The 14,139-nt window shown below is 34.7% G+C and overlaps 1 protein-coding gene across 8 annotated transcripts in view; it reads right to left on the bottom strand.

Moving 5' to 3' along the window:
• Positions 1 to 547: 547 nt before the first annotated feature.
• Positions 548 to 14,139, bottom strand: part of tsc2 (TSC complex subunit 2) — a 63,840-nt gene continuing 50,248 nt past the window's right edge. For 5 of the 8 annotated variants that reach the window (XM_067405136.1, XM_067405141.1, XM_067405140.1 and 2 more), the window contains 10 exons: positions 13,314 to 13,456; positions 12,534 to 13,075; positions 8,501 to 8,579; positions 7,912 to 7,998; positions 7,642 to 7,828; positions 5,589 to 5,728; positions 5,422 to 5,500; positions 5,210 to 5,301; positions 1,853 to 1,951; positions 550 to 1,734 (listed from right to left, as the gene is read on the bottom strand). In XM_067405136.1, coding sequence (XP_067261237.1) covers positions 1,564 to 1,734; positions 1,853 to 1,951; positions 5,210 to 5,301; positions 5,422 to 5,500; positions 5,589 to 5,728; positions 7,642 to 7,828; positions 7,912 to 7,998; positions 8,501 to 8,579; positions 12,534 to 13,075; positions 13,314 to 13,456 — 1,619 coding nt within the window. In that variant the 3' untranslated portion in view covers positions 550 to 1,563. Of the gene's footprint in view, positions 1,735 to 1,852; positions 1,952 to 5,209; positions 5,302 to 5,421; positions 5,501 to 5,588; positions 5,729 to 7,641; positions 7,829 to 7,911; positions 7,999 to 8,500; positions 8,580 to 12,533; positions 13,076 to 13,313; positions 13,457 to 14,139 lie in introns of all 8 variants that reach the window. The other 3 variants (XM_067405137.1, XM_067405139.1, XM_067405144.1) reach the window with 2 other exon arrangements.

The following is a 14,139-nucleotide window of genomic DNA, read 5'->3' as shown; positions in this document are numbered from 1 at the left end:
TGATCCATGATTACATGATATTTTTAGTGATATTTGTAAACTGTCTTTCTGAATGTTTCATTAGCATGTTGCTAATGTACTGTTAAATGTGGTTAAAGTTACCATCATTTCTTACTGTATTCACGGAGACAAGAGCCGTCGCTATTTCCATTTTTTAAACACTTGCAGTCTGTATAATTCATAAACACAACTTCATTCTTTAGAAATCTCTCCAACAGTGTAGCATTAGCCGTTAGCCACAGAGCACTATCAAACTCATTGTTTATGTTGTTTGTCATGCAACATGTCTAGAGTTCACACAGCTAATGTAACCCTCAAAATGGATCTTTACAAAGTGTTCAAGGCAAGCGCGAGCTCTTGGGGCGTGGAGCACGAGATTTAAAGGGCCACACACCCTGAATCGGCTCATTTCTAATGATGCTCCAAAATAGGCAGTTAAAAAAATTAATTAAAAAAAATCTATGGGGTATTTTGAGCTGAAACTTCACAGACACATTCAGGGGACACCTTAGACTTATATTACATCTTTTAAAAAAAAGTTCTAGGGCACCTTTAAAACGAGTAAAAGCAGACTCTGAACAGCAGAAGCATTTTTTGCACATTTCAAAGTTTATTAGGTAGCAAAGTGCACACATGCACACACGTCTGATGTGGTTTACTGCTTTAGCGTTGTGCTGCGGATCTGTTGTTCTTTTAGAAACTCAGATTGGAATTAACCATCACACACACAAAGAAAATGACAGAAAACAAGCAAACAGCAATTAAAATATGTAGTTCAGTCACAGTCAACTTTAAGCACAATGGATTGATAAATGTCTTTGGTAACACTTTACAATAAAGTTCTATACATTAGTTAACATGAATAATCCTTTTACAGCACTTAATGTATGTTTGTTTTTAAATAGTAAAGCGTTTGTAACATTCAATGCTGCATTACGAAGTCACATGAGTTTACAGTGAACAGTGCATTTATAAATTAACATTAAATGCTTTAAGAATTGTTCATAATATCCAATATAATAACGACAGAACGTTATTGTAAAGTGCTTCCATGTTTTCTTTTAAGCTGTACTGTGGACTTCGTAAAGGCTCGCTGTGTAGTTTATGCGGGTTATGTTGGCACTGCTGTGTGGACGGTTATTATCATAAACATTTCATATATTCAGAGGAAAATAAGAGATTGAGTGTGCGAGCACGAGTTTGCTCTAGAGAAACAAATATGTGGATGAAAATGGAGACTGCAGGAAAGCGTGTTAACCGTGTGCGTGTGCAATTTTGGTGTACTGCTTAAAATGGCATGCGGTAATGCCAGTGCGTGTCTTTACATCCATCTTTCAGCAGACAGTCACAGTCATTCATACAGTCACAGCGTTGAGCGAGGCTGCATTCCAGCTGAACGAATCTCTTACTTCCCGGTGGCACGATGGGTTGTTGTAAAGGTGATGAAATCTTATTAACACCAAACCACCCTGCCCTCCGCCTTCAGGAAAGGGTTCATTCGCCTGGACTGATGGGAACACAGCGTCTTTTTATCTCGGTTAAAAACACATCATGGGCCTCTCACTAAACAAAGTCCGTGAAATCATCGACGGTCGACACAAGCCTCTTCCTCTGGCCGACGTCTGGGTTCGAAGCAGAACCGGAGGGCTGGTGGGCGGGTTTATTCTGCAAGGGGGCGTGGCTCTGAGTCAGAGAGATTCCATGAGTGGGGCGTGACTGAATTTCCTCCTGAGCCTATTGATGGAGAACACACACATATCACATATATGAAGAGAAAGCATTCCCACAATACATATACTGTGTATTGTATATGCAATACAATGCAATTATATACGTATTAGAGCACTCTCACCCGGGTCCTGATCCTCTTGATGTGTCTCAATCTTGCTAGCCATTTTGAAGCGTACGCGTCCGATGGGTTCGCCCTGCACTGGTGCACCAGCGACGCCATCTTTCCGAGACAAAAGAGCAGATAAATGACTCGGTAAAAGGTTATAATGTAATTGTTCATTCTCGATACAGTAATTTCAACTCGTCACAAGTGAGCAGTGTATACTGGAATATACTTAGTTGAATTGAGGAATTTATATTGAAAGGTGTTTCAGGTTTACAAAAGTACTAATTCTGTTTACTAAAGGCTCTTAAATTTCCATGGTAACCATGGCAACAAAAAGCTATTGATCCGCCCCACAAATAGTCGTCCGTCCCGAGTGAAACCCGAGTTTTGCGTTAATCTTCCCCTGACCTGCCGGCCGGCCATTTTGTGCTAATTGGAGGCAGAAACAGTGGGCTGCGCTTTCCTGGAGTGATTTGTAGGGTCTCAGAGGAAAGCGTGGGTGTGTGAGTCACCGAACAGCCTTATTACACAGTCTCCACTTATCACAGCAGGTGGGAAGAGTTGTGAGCTCCACTCTCCAAGAAAACAGCACTCATTCTTGCCACACAGTCTGTGAGCTGTGTGCAACCAATGGTTTTCCATCTTTGTTAGTGGTTTTCAAAAAAACATCACTGCACTCGCTCTGCATCATTTGCACCACATACATAAATTGTACCTTAAATTATGACAATTTGCACCTAACAAAAAAAGCTAAATATAACATTTATGCATTAAATACTAGGACTGAGTAAAAAATATCGAGTGCTTAAAGGGTTAGTTCACCCAAAAATGAAAATTCTGTCATTTATTACTCACCCTCATGCCGTTCCACACCCGTAAGACCTTTGTTAATCTTCAGAACACAAATTAGGATATTTTATTTGAAATCCGATGGCTCCGTGAGGCCTCCATAGGGAGCAATGACATTTCCTCTCTCAAGATCCAATAATATACTAAAATCAGTTCATGTGAGTACAGTGGTTCAATATTAATATTATAAAGCGACAAGAATATTTTTGGTGCGCCAAAAAAAACAAAAAGACTTATTTAGTGATGACCGATTTCAAAACACTGCTTCAGGAAGCATCAGAGCACAAATGAATCAGCGTGTCGAATCAATTGTTCGGAGCGCCAAAGTCACGTGATTTCAGCAGTTTGGCGGTTTGACACGCGATCTGAATCATGATTCGATTCACTGTTTCAGGAAGCATCGGAGCACAAATGAATCAGTGTTTTGAAATCGGTCATCACTAAATAAGTCGTTATTTAGTTTTTTTCTGGTGCACCAAAAATATTCTCGTCGCTTTATAATATTAATATTGAACCACTGTACTCACATGAACTGATTTTAGTATATTAATGGATCTTGAGAGAGGAAATGTCATTGCTCCCTATGGAGGCCTCACGGAGCCATCGGATTTCAAATAAAATATCATAATTTGTGTTCTGAAGATGAACGAAGGTCTTATGGGTGTGGAACGGCATGAATGAACAGGACATTGTAACGCGCCTCCCATCCAATAAATTTCAATTAACTTAGCGCTTTCTTAATTTTGATTTGAAACAAAGTCTCAGATTTCAAATTCTGCCCGTGGTTTTGCATAATAGAGGGTATGCATAGACGTCATTTTCCCGCCGGAACGCGCTCCCTCAGCTGGACTGAGTGGCAAAAGAACCTGCTGCATGACTGGATTTAATAGAGGAAACTGCGAAAACACGAGTAAAACAAACGATTACTCAAAAGGTTGGTCTCGAAAGTGTTCCTTACTGTCCTAATAAACCTAATCCATGGATATTGACGTGCAGCCAGGAATCGTGTTTCCTGACATTTATATGTGCCTGATTTGACGCCGGGGAAACACAAAGCAAATCTGCCTGTGAACACTTTATATAAATACTATATAGGTAGGTCTAAAACGGAGTGATCACTTATATCAATGTTATATATTTCGTCATTTCGTCCAGCCCTAAAACTTATATAGTTTTATAGTATAGTTTTTGTCAGTGTTATTTAAAAGCACCCAATTATGCAAAATATATATTGTGTTGACAAATCATCTACTAAATATTTCCCATCTTATAACAATACAATATATAGGGTATGATTTTACCTCAAAATCCAATAATTTGACAAAATGATAACTGCAAATCCATGTTTCTCTGTTGGAGTCCAGCCTTTTCTGTGAATTTCAGTGATCCATTTGCTTCTTTTTTTCTGTTGCTTTCGGCAGTCTTTAAATATATACCTCAGGTTTTCTGTCAAAGCTATTTGTACAGTCAATCACAAAGCTCTTTCCTGTTTTGAATGTGTTTTGTGTTCACAACATTCACGCTGAAAACCAATGCTGCCGCTCAGTCTTTTTGCTACTCAGTGGGCGTGACCGCAGTCATAAGGGTTGACGGTGACGTCACGTGCATACCCTCAATTCAAATGATAAATACCGTTTGGCGCTCTTTAATGTGACGTGTATATATATATATATATATATATATAATTTTTCAGTATTTAATGTATTAATAAATCTGTCAAGTTTTTATGGTAGCCACTATGTTTATATTTCAAAAAAAGAATAGAAGTGGAAACATAATTATGTAAATATAAAGTTAATATTATCACTATTAAATAAAAAAAAAAAAAAATGTGTGTAATTTAAGTGTTTGTATACAAATCAGTTAATAATAACCTTTAATATTATAGTAATGTAGCAAATTTTACCACTTTAGTTGAGATATTTTCTTTTGAGAAAATTTGCCATGCACTGTATCTGACATATATCCAAAGGAATCAATATTGAATCAAACTGAATCAGAATCAAATAAAAAAAAAAAAGCTTGTGAATCTAAATAAGATCAAATCTGGAAATTTGTGTCAATACCCAGCCCTTTTATATACCACTCTGATTTGTTTTTTCATAGCAACACCCTAGCAACCACTCAAAACCAGGGGTGTAAAATGAAAATTATACTGAAGGTATAGTGTGGATACTGAGTCAACATGTTACTAAAAAAAAGTCCCAAGTATCTAGCCAAACACATACTTGAGTGAAAGTAAAAATAAAACTAGCAAACATGATGAATACCGTTTTTTGCTTATGTAATTTGACCAATTTTCTAGTTAAAATGTTCTTACAGACAGACACAGAAAGGTTTTGTTGAGGAGGGAAAACAAAAAACGCAATGTTTCAGAGGTCAAAGAAATCCATCTATGTTTACACAGAACAACAAAGAAAAAGCAGCACACAATAGAACACAAAAACGTAAAAAAGACTCGTGAAATAAGAAAAAGAAACAAAAGATGGTAAAACATTATGAAAGGAAGCCGAGGAGTCTCACATTGGCGTGCAGCGCCATCTGTCTCACGAGCAGCGGAAGGTTGCGGTCAGACACGATCTTTGCCACACTGGTGTCGACCAAACCCTCCAGATCTGAGAGAGAATGAGGAGACACAGGGTTAACACACACACATACAGTCTCTTCTGCTGTTCTATAACACAAAAAAATACAAATATCTGAATGAAAGTGGGTCATTTCATCAGTTGCATCACCTTTCCGGCACTGCAGTGTGACCAGGTTGCTCTCATAGTCCAGTGGCTTTATAAGCACCTCCACAAAGTTGAACTGGCCCTATCAACATCAATACACAAAATGTGGTATTTTATAAATGGTTCAGAAAGAAACCAGAAATGAAATGTAAACAGGCTCTCTCACACACCTTGATGGTGCCCAGTTTGTACTCCTCCCCGGAGTCATTGTAAACCACCACCACAAAGTCGTTTCCGATGTGGCGTTTCTTATTGCAGCAGCCCTTGTCGCTCTCTCGGTTCGGCATGAGAGTGGCTATATGGAAAATCGCTGCAGAGGGAACAAAACCTCCGCATTAGTCAGACGCTGCGGCTTTCACCTCGTGCTCGGCGCACTCTTTATGAACACTTAAATGTCCTCAGACGCGATAATGAGCTCAACATACTCAATAATAACACTCAAAATCAACAGTGACTCAAGTAGATCAAGTCTATTTCCTCTACTTGAGATCTTGAGAGGTTTGCCTGTAGTGTTGGGTTTTTTAATAAAACCCCCCAAAATTTTAGTTTTCAATAATAATAGTATTAATCATAATAATAACAGAAATTAATAGTTATTAATAGTAAATAAGAATACAAATGATAAGTACTTATTTCTAAGACCTTTCAAATAATATTATTAATAATAATAATAATAATAATAATAATAATATAACTATTATTCTTATTAATAATTATAAATACTAATTATAATAACAATTATTATTAATTATAATTACAACTACTATTATTTTAGAAATAATATTAAATAAATTGATGGTTAGAAATGATAATAATAATAATAATAATAATAATAATAATAATAATAATAATATTATATAATGACTCATTTTTATTAATAATTATTATTATTATTAATTACTACTACAACTACTATTATTTTAGAAATAATATTAAATAAATGGATGGTTAGAAATGATATTATTATATAATGACTCATTTTTATTAATATATATTATTATTATTAATGTATATTATTTTTAATTACTACTACTACTACTACTACTACTACTACTACTACTACTGTTGTTAGTAGTTAATAATAATAATAATAATAATAATAATAATACATAGTCTTACTGTTTTATTAAAAATTGCTGTAGTAAATTATTGTTATAGACATAATAAATATTTATTATAATTACTACTACTACTACTGTTACACTTAGTAATAAGAAATACTATTAAAAATTGATAATAATAATAATTATTATTATTATTATTATTATTATTATTACTACTACTACTACTACTACTACTACTACTGTTGTTAGTAGTTAATAATAATAATAATAATAATAATAATTTATCTTTTTATTTTATTAAAAATTGCAGTAGTAAATTATTATTGTTATAGACATAATATTTATTAATTATAATGACAACTACTACTACTACTACTACTACTGTTATTACACTTAGTAATGAGAAATACTATTCAATAATTGATAATAATAATAATAATAATAATAATAATAATAATTATTATTATTATTATTATTACTACTACTACTACTACTGTTGTTAGTAGTTAATAATAATAATAATAATAATAATGTATCTTTTTATTTTATTAAAAATTGCAATAGTAAATTATTATTGTTATAGACATAATATTTATTAATTATAATGACAACTACTACTACTACTACTACTACTACTACTGTTATTACACTTAGTAATAAGTAATATTAAATTGATCATAATAATAATAATAATAATAACGATAATAATAATAATAATTATTATTATTATTATTATTATTATTATTACTACTACTACCGCTACTGTTGTTAGTAGTAGGAAACAATATTAAATAATTGGTCATTAGAATTAATAATAATAATAATAATAATAATCTTAATCTTAATCTTAATAATCTTAATCTTAATAATCTTAGAATTATTTTAATAAGAAAAATATTATTAGTAATAAATTATTATTCTTATTATATAATGACTATTATTCTTATTAATAATAATATAACTTACTAGTAGTAGTAGTAAGAAATTAAGAAAATTATTTTAACATTCAATAATATAATATATAGTAATATAATAACAAAAAAACTATTATTATTGTTGAGTAATAATAATAATAATTCCTTTTGTCTATTTCTTACTATTAGTAGTACTTCTACTGATATTAAAAATAATAAATAATGTGATGATGTAACACTCTCACCTTGCATGATGTCATCATGCCAGCAGTAGGTGAATTCGCCGTCGTCTCCGTACTGATCCAGTCCGCCCAGGAAGATCTGATCTGGGTCGCAGTCCTTCAGGTGGATCAGTTTTCCCAGGCCCGTGAGGAACTGTGCGTAGCGGTTGGAGCCGTACTCGTTGGACAGTATCGACACTTCATTATTTGCCTGAGAATAAACAACCATTAATCATACAGACTTCCTACAAACCAATCTCAAACCGCAAATCGGAAAAAGAAAGATGACTCTACCTGGCCGGCTCCCACAAACACCACACCGATCTTGTGAGTGTCATACGGAGGCATCTGATCCAAGACTTTAACGGCACGATCTATCAGCTGTGAACGCCAGACCACACTACATTAATATGAAGCTCTGCAGCAATCAAGTCAATAATAATAGAAAAGGGTTTGGGTGATTTCCCCAAAGAAATGTCTCATATTTCAGCCTATAATTATACTTTGGAAAATAATTTTTATGGAAATTGTTTTATTTTATTATCGTCTTCATGATGATCTTATTTTTCCTTTAAAAATGTAATTCTCATGACTAATTCAATAAATAATAATAATAATGATAAAAAATTAATAAAATTTTCCTGTCAAGATTTTCAATGTTTTCAATTTTATTTGTGCTAAAATTTGTCATAATGTGCAATAAATCGATAGACGGACGGACGGACGGATGATCAGACAATATAATATACAATTTTACAAATTTTATTATACATAGGTCCTAAAAATGTGCAAAATAAAATATCACATTTCCCTGAAATATAACCTTGATGCTTTCATGAGATTCGTCCAATTATAAAAGATGTAAAAGAAACTGTCACCTGACCTGAGTTTTGGGCAGCAGGAGGGGTTTGTTGGCTTCATTGCCAAAGAACGGAGAGTGATAGAGCTGCAGGAAGACGAAGCTGCAGACAGAAAGAAGAGGACCAATGGTCAGACTGCTGTACAGCGCCCATCTACTGAACCTCCTCTCCAACATAAGCACACGCTAAACTTAATACCTTTAAAGTCCTGCACAGCTTTCATCTGCCTACACACAACTTACCTCATCACACGGGAACAAGATCAAAGATAAAGGTGAAAAAGTTTGGAGAGGATAAGCGTTTGACTCCACTCGATCACGGAGTGTGAGGTCAGAGCAGGAGAAGTGTCCTGGAACGCTCTCTGCACCTCATGAGACCCATTAAATACGGCCCAGCATAACTTCGCAAATTAGGATAAAACCCGCAAATAAAATAAACCTTGCTTTGACACTATCAAACGGAAAACATGCTGCACTGCTAACAATATGGAAAGACATGAATAGGATGTGTAACCAACCAACCACAGAAGCACTGAACTCACCTCAAAACTATATATAAAATAACATTTAACGCGTTAATGCAAATAAAATGATTTACCGCACCACCAGCCCTAGACCCATGTAGGTCATCTTACATTTCATACAGCTGATGGTGACGAACATGAAGCAGGTCAACTCACTGCGTGAAGAAAATTCAAGATATTCAAGATATGGAGGCAAAAATGCCCCTGTATGAGTTTTTGTGTTATATTTATGAAACAATATTTATGAAATCGGTTGCACTTTATTTTACAGTATGTGCACTTACATGTACTGGGTAATATAAGGTAACTACATTGGTTAAGGTTAGATTTAGGGGAAGGTTCAGGGTTAGTACCTAGTTATTACCAGTTATTGCAATTACTATTATAAGTACATAGTAAGTACATGAGGAACAGGACTGTAAAATCAAGTGCTACCAGGATATCCATGATGCAGTTAAGCACTATCACACGAGTAACAAGTGCAATATCACATGAGTGCTGTTTTTGTTCAGAATAGCACAAATGCAAATGTGATATTGATTTTATACGAAAGTTAAACAACTTAATAGTGTTTTATTTTAGACATAATATTGTTTATTTTTGCGAACAAAAATATTAGTCAGAGCAGAACAACTGTTGTGCATCTCCGAGCAACACACAGCTGTGTTTCGTTTCTGAATGAACCCGCGTTCTGAGCGAATCAATCAGGTGAACCAATGATTCAACGACCCATTCATAAAGAGACTTCATTTCTGAATGAATCAGCCATTTGAACGAATCAAATTAATGAATGACTCAATTACTCACTCATTTAGACATTTAGCACCACCTGCTGGCAGTTTTCGTTTCTTATTTAGAGTATCATTTCATAAAAAATAAAAAAATTCATATTTTGAGAATGTTCCCCTAAAACTGAAAATTTTAGGGAAAGTCCTGTTCTTCAAAGTCCTGTATGACTATTTCTTTTCCAGAACATAAAAGAAGATCTTTTGAAGAATATTAGTAACCAAACAAGTCTGGTCTGTAAATATATCTAAAAACCGATTCAGATGCAGCTTCTGATAAAAATCATGGCCGTTGAAGCCTAAAAGTTTGTGTAATTAATTCTATATTGAACCAAATAAAATATTTCTTTCTAAAGCTACTTTTTATAATGTTTATTTTATGCTTTTCTCATTTAACACAATAATGGCTTTAAATTATTGTTTGGGAGTAATTTCTCAGCTGAATTTGATGTGAGATTCATTTAAGATTAATTAGATTGATTAAATTAGATTAAAATTTTTAATTGAGAGAGAACCAGTTATGTTTGATTTATCACCAATTGTTCCATTAATTGTAAAATTGTTACATTTCTGTTAAATAATGTTTGAATAATTATCGTTTATGTTTAGTTGTAGTTGCATGGAAGAAAGAAGGATGTTCATAACTCCTTGTTCCAGTGAAGAAACTACTCGTTTAGGCCTCTTAAGAGTATCATGATCCATACAGGAAGTGTATTTTGAGTGAAGGGGACCTTCAGTCCTTATTAGGAAGTAATTGTGGCTGTGTCCAAACAGATGTTTTACATCAAACATCTTACAATCCGTTCACAAAAGTTTGAAAGGCACTGTAAAGTGCCTTAAGAAAAAGGAAGACAACAGCTCTTACAGTCTGAACGAAACCCATCAAACGAGACCGATATGGCCCCATGATGGAAGAAAAAGTGTTTACGGGAAACTCACTAGGTTTCCTGGTTGCCTGTCTAGAAATAGGACAGCAAGCCTATCGATCTCCGACTCTTGCAGCACTGAACTTCACAAAGATGGATGGTAGTCATTTTCAAGTAATTCTAATTCTAAAAGGTAACAATTTAAAAGTGTTCAACTCTAAAAGCACCTTACTTCACAAAATGATCAGAGCGAGCGAAGAAGGCAGGATGATTTAATGTCAACAGTGGCGACGGATGATGACAGTAATGAAAAAGAATGAAGCTTTCTAGCCATATCATTACTCTCAACATGATGCTTTGCTTTTCTTGGAAATTGTAGCACACAGCGAGGTGAGATCAAACGACATTGTGTTAAAGTTTGCTGAACATAATCAAGACGACACTTACGGCATCCATTACACAACTGAGCAATGTTCGCTGTCATGGATTGTCGATAGCTTTGAATTGTGGTGCATTTTTTTTAAACAGAGACCAACACACCATTGTGCAAGAGGCTTTTCCTCACATTTTTATACAAACCGTCACTGCATTTAGTGCAAGTATATGTAATGCACATCTTAATGTAAAACATATGCTAAAAATGAGACACAACCAAAAAAAAAAACATGTTTACAAAAGACCAGGATGCAACGGCAACCGCTAAACACTTCATCTCCTGTGCACAACCACAGTTCTAGGGCTTTTATAATGTGTGAGTAACAAATAATGAGTGTTGAAGGTTGGCTAAGAGCATATGGTTCTCATAGTATGTATTACTGTGTTATTAATGAGGCTTATCTAATGAAAAAAAAAAAAAAACTGTCCTGTGGTTTAAAGGGGTAGATGCACTTTAGGCTGAAAATAGCCTATTTACTGCCTTCATTATGTAACTTTCCCATGGTGCAATTTCAAAAATCTTTGTTAATCAGACAATGCTACTTCTCGCAACAACTCTCTTTAAATTATTTTCATTGATAACTGATAAAAAAATTAAAAAAAAAAAAATTAAATGATCAAATTTATTAAAATGAAATAAATATTCTAAACATTAAACCATTTTGTCTAAACTTGAATGTCAAAAATTGATGGCAAAAAATAATCTAAATGTAAAAAAGAGGAAATGTACAATTAAATATCCTATACTGACTTTTTTTTTTTTATGTTTTTGAAAGAAAGTCTCTTCTGTTCACCAAGGCTGCAGTTATTTGATCAAAAATACAGTAAAAACAGTAATATTATGAAATATTATTACAATTTTAAATAAGTGTTTTCTATTTGAATATATTTTAATATGTATTTTTTTCCTGTGATCAAAGCTGAATTTTCAGCATCATTACTCCAGTATTCAGTGTCACATGATCCTTCAGAAATCATTCTAATATGATGATTTGATGCTCAGGAAACATTTCTGATTTTTATCAAAGTTGTGCTGCTTCATATTTTTGAGGAAACCATAATACATTTTTTTTCAGGATTCTTCGATGAACAAAGTTTAAAAGAGCAGCGTTTAAAAAAAAAATAAATCTTTTGTAACATTATAAATGTATTTACGGTCACTTTTGATCAATTAAATGCATCCTTGGTGAATAAAATTATTAATTTATTTTCTTTCTTTCTTTCTTTCTTTCTTTCTTTATTTTTTAAATCTGACTGACCCTAAACTTTAGAATGGCAGTGTATATATATATATATAACTGATAATAGTATTGATGTAACATAAGTCCCTAACTTTTATATTACATTTAAGATGCTTGCACATTCTTTTTGAAACTTGAAAACTGTGGCTTGAAAAATTGTGGAAGGCAGAAAGTCATAGGATTTTGGAACAATGATTTGATGTTACCTGGGACTGAGTCCTGAGCTCTTCTCTGCATTGGATGGACCTCCTCTGTTGTGGTACGAGTCTCTGTCCATCTTCCTCTCCCTGCGGGACGAGGGTGCGGATACTGAAATGGTGTGCCCGCGGGGTCTGTGCCCGGTGGGAGACAGGTGTCCTGGCTGGGCCGTGGGAAACTCCAGCCTCATCCTGGAGGTGGAAGATGATGAGACAGAGACGCTATTGCTGGAGCTGGATGGGCCGGGGGATCCAAAGCTCTCCCCTGTGGCCTCTCTCTCTGCTGGGGCCTGGACCGTCTGGATCTTGGATGTGCAGAGCACATCTCCACCTGCGGCACTCTGGGCTGTAGCTTTCATGAAAGCCTCAGGAAGTGTCTGAAGCTCCGGAGAGGAGCTCGACTTATTGAGGGTTGTTGTATGAGAGAAGGTGAGGTCAGGGTCATGTGGTCCAGGGCTGGAGAGGGTCAGCGGCGGCTGGTCGATGGGGATACCACCCTCGCTCACTTCCTCTAGTGTCGACTTATCATCCTGACTAGACGTTGAGGAAGACTTGAGAGAATAGACAAGAAATTAATATATTAATATTGTGATTTTTATTTTATGTAAAGGTATGATTATTACAATAAGAAGAAGAAGAAGAAGAAGAAGAATTATCATTAATATAGTATTTATAAATTAATAATAATAAAAAATAATAACAATCATACTTTAATAATAATGTATTGCATTGCATTGTATTGCATTATACATGTAAAAATGATTAAATTATGATGTTTTGATCTCTCACCCTGCTCAGCATGCCAGCTGGTGTCTCAGTGGCGCTCATGAAGATGGGTTCAGAAGGTATGGCCTCAAACTCTTCCACCTCCTTTGACTCAGCTGGTGATATGGCCGCTCTGCTCCGCCCACCTTCCTCCAACACGACAGAATCTGTGGGACGGCAGCATGTGCTCAATAAACGAGATGTCATCACAACAAACTGTATTACATCCACGAGCAGAGGAGCATCTACGATGTCTGCGATTAGTCTAGAAACTCTCCTAAAGTCACTAATACATGCACAGCCACCTGAAGATCAAACCCGCACAAAGACACTCCGATCACAAACACACACAAGCTGATCGAACAGATAAAGCAGGTTCAGTATGTGTTTTGACACTGAAAGGCTTTACCAAACATGCTGATTTCAGACACCCAATGAAAGTGAAATGGGACTTGAAGTATGTCATCTGTATGCTAATGAAACACTAAAACTTTAAAGGGTTAGTTCACCCAAAAATCTAATTTCTGTCATTTATTACTCACCCTCATGTCTTTCCAAACCCATAAGACCTTCGTTCATCTTCAGAACACAAATTAAGATATTTTTGATGAAATCTTTTTTTAATCACCCATAGAAAGCAACTAAATTACCGTCATTCAAGGTCTAAATTGTTAAATAAAGTAGTTATTTTTGTTTTGTTTTGCACACAAAAAGTACTCTTGTCGCTTCATAACATTAAAGTTGAACCACATGGACTATGTTAATGATATTTTTAACATCTTTAATACCTTTCTGGACCTTGAATGACAGTAATTTCTTTGCTTTCTATGGGTGATAAAAAATAAATAAA

This window comes from Chanodichthys erythropterus, chromosome 12 (assembly GCF_024489055.1).
Source record: "Chanodichthys erythropterus isolate Z2021 chromosome 12, ASM2448905v1, whole genome shotgun sequence".
Lineage (NCBI taxonomy): Eukaryota > Metazoa > Chordata > Actinopteri > Cypriniformes > Xenocyprididae > Chanodichthys > Chanodichthys erythropterus.
The sequence above is the reverse complement of the archived record's forward strand: the minus strand, read 5'-3'. Positions and strand labels throughout refer to the sequence as shown.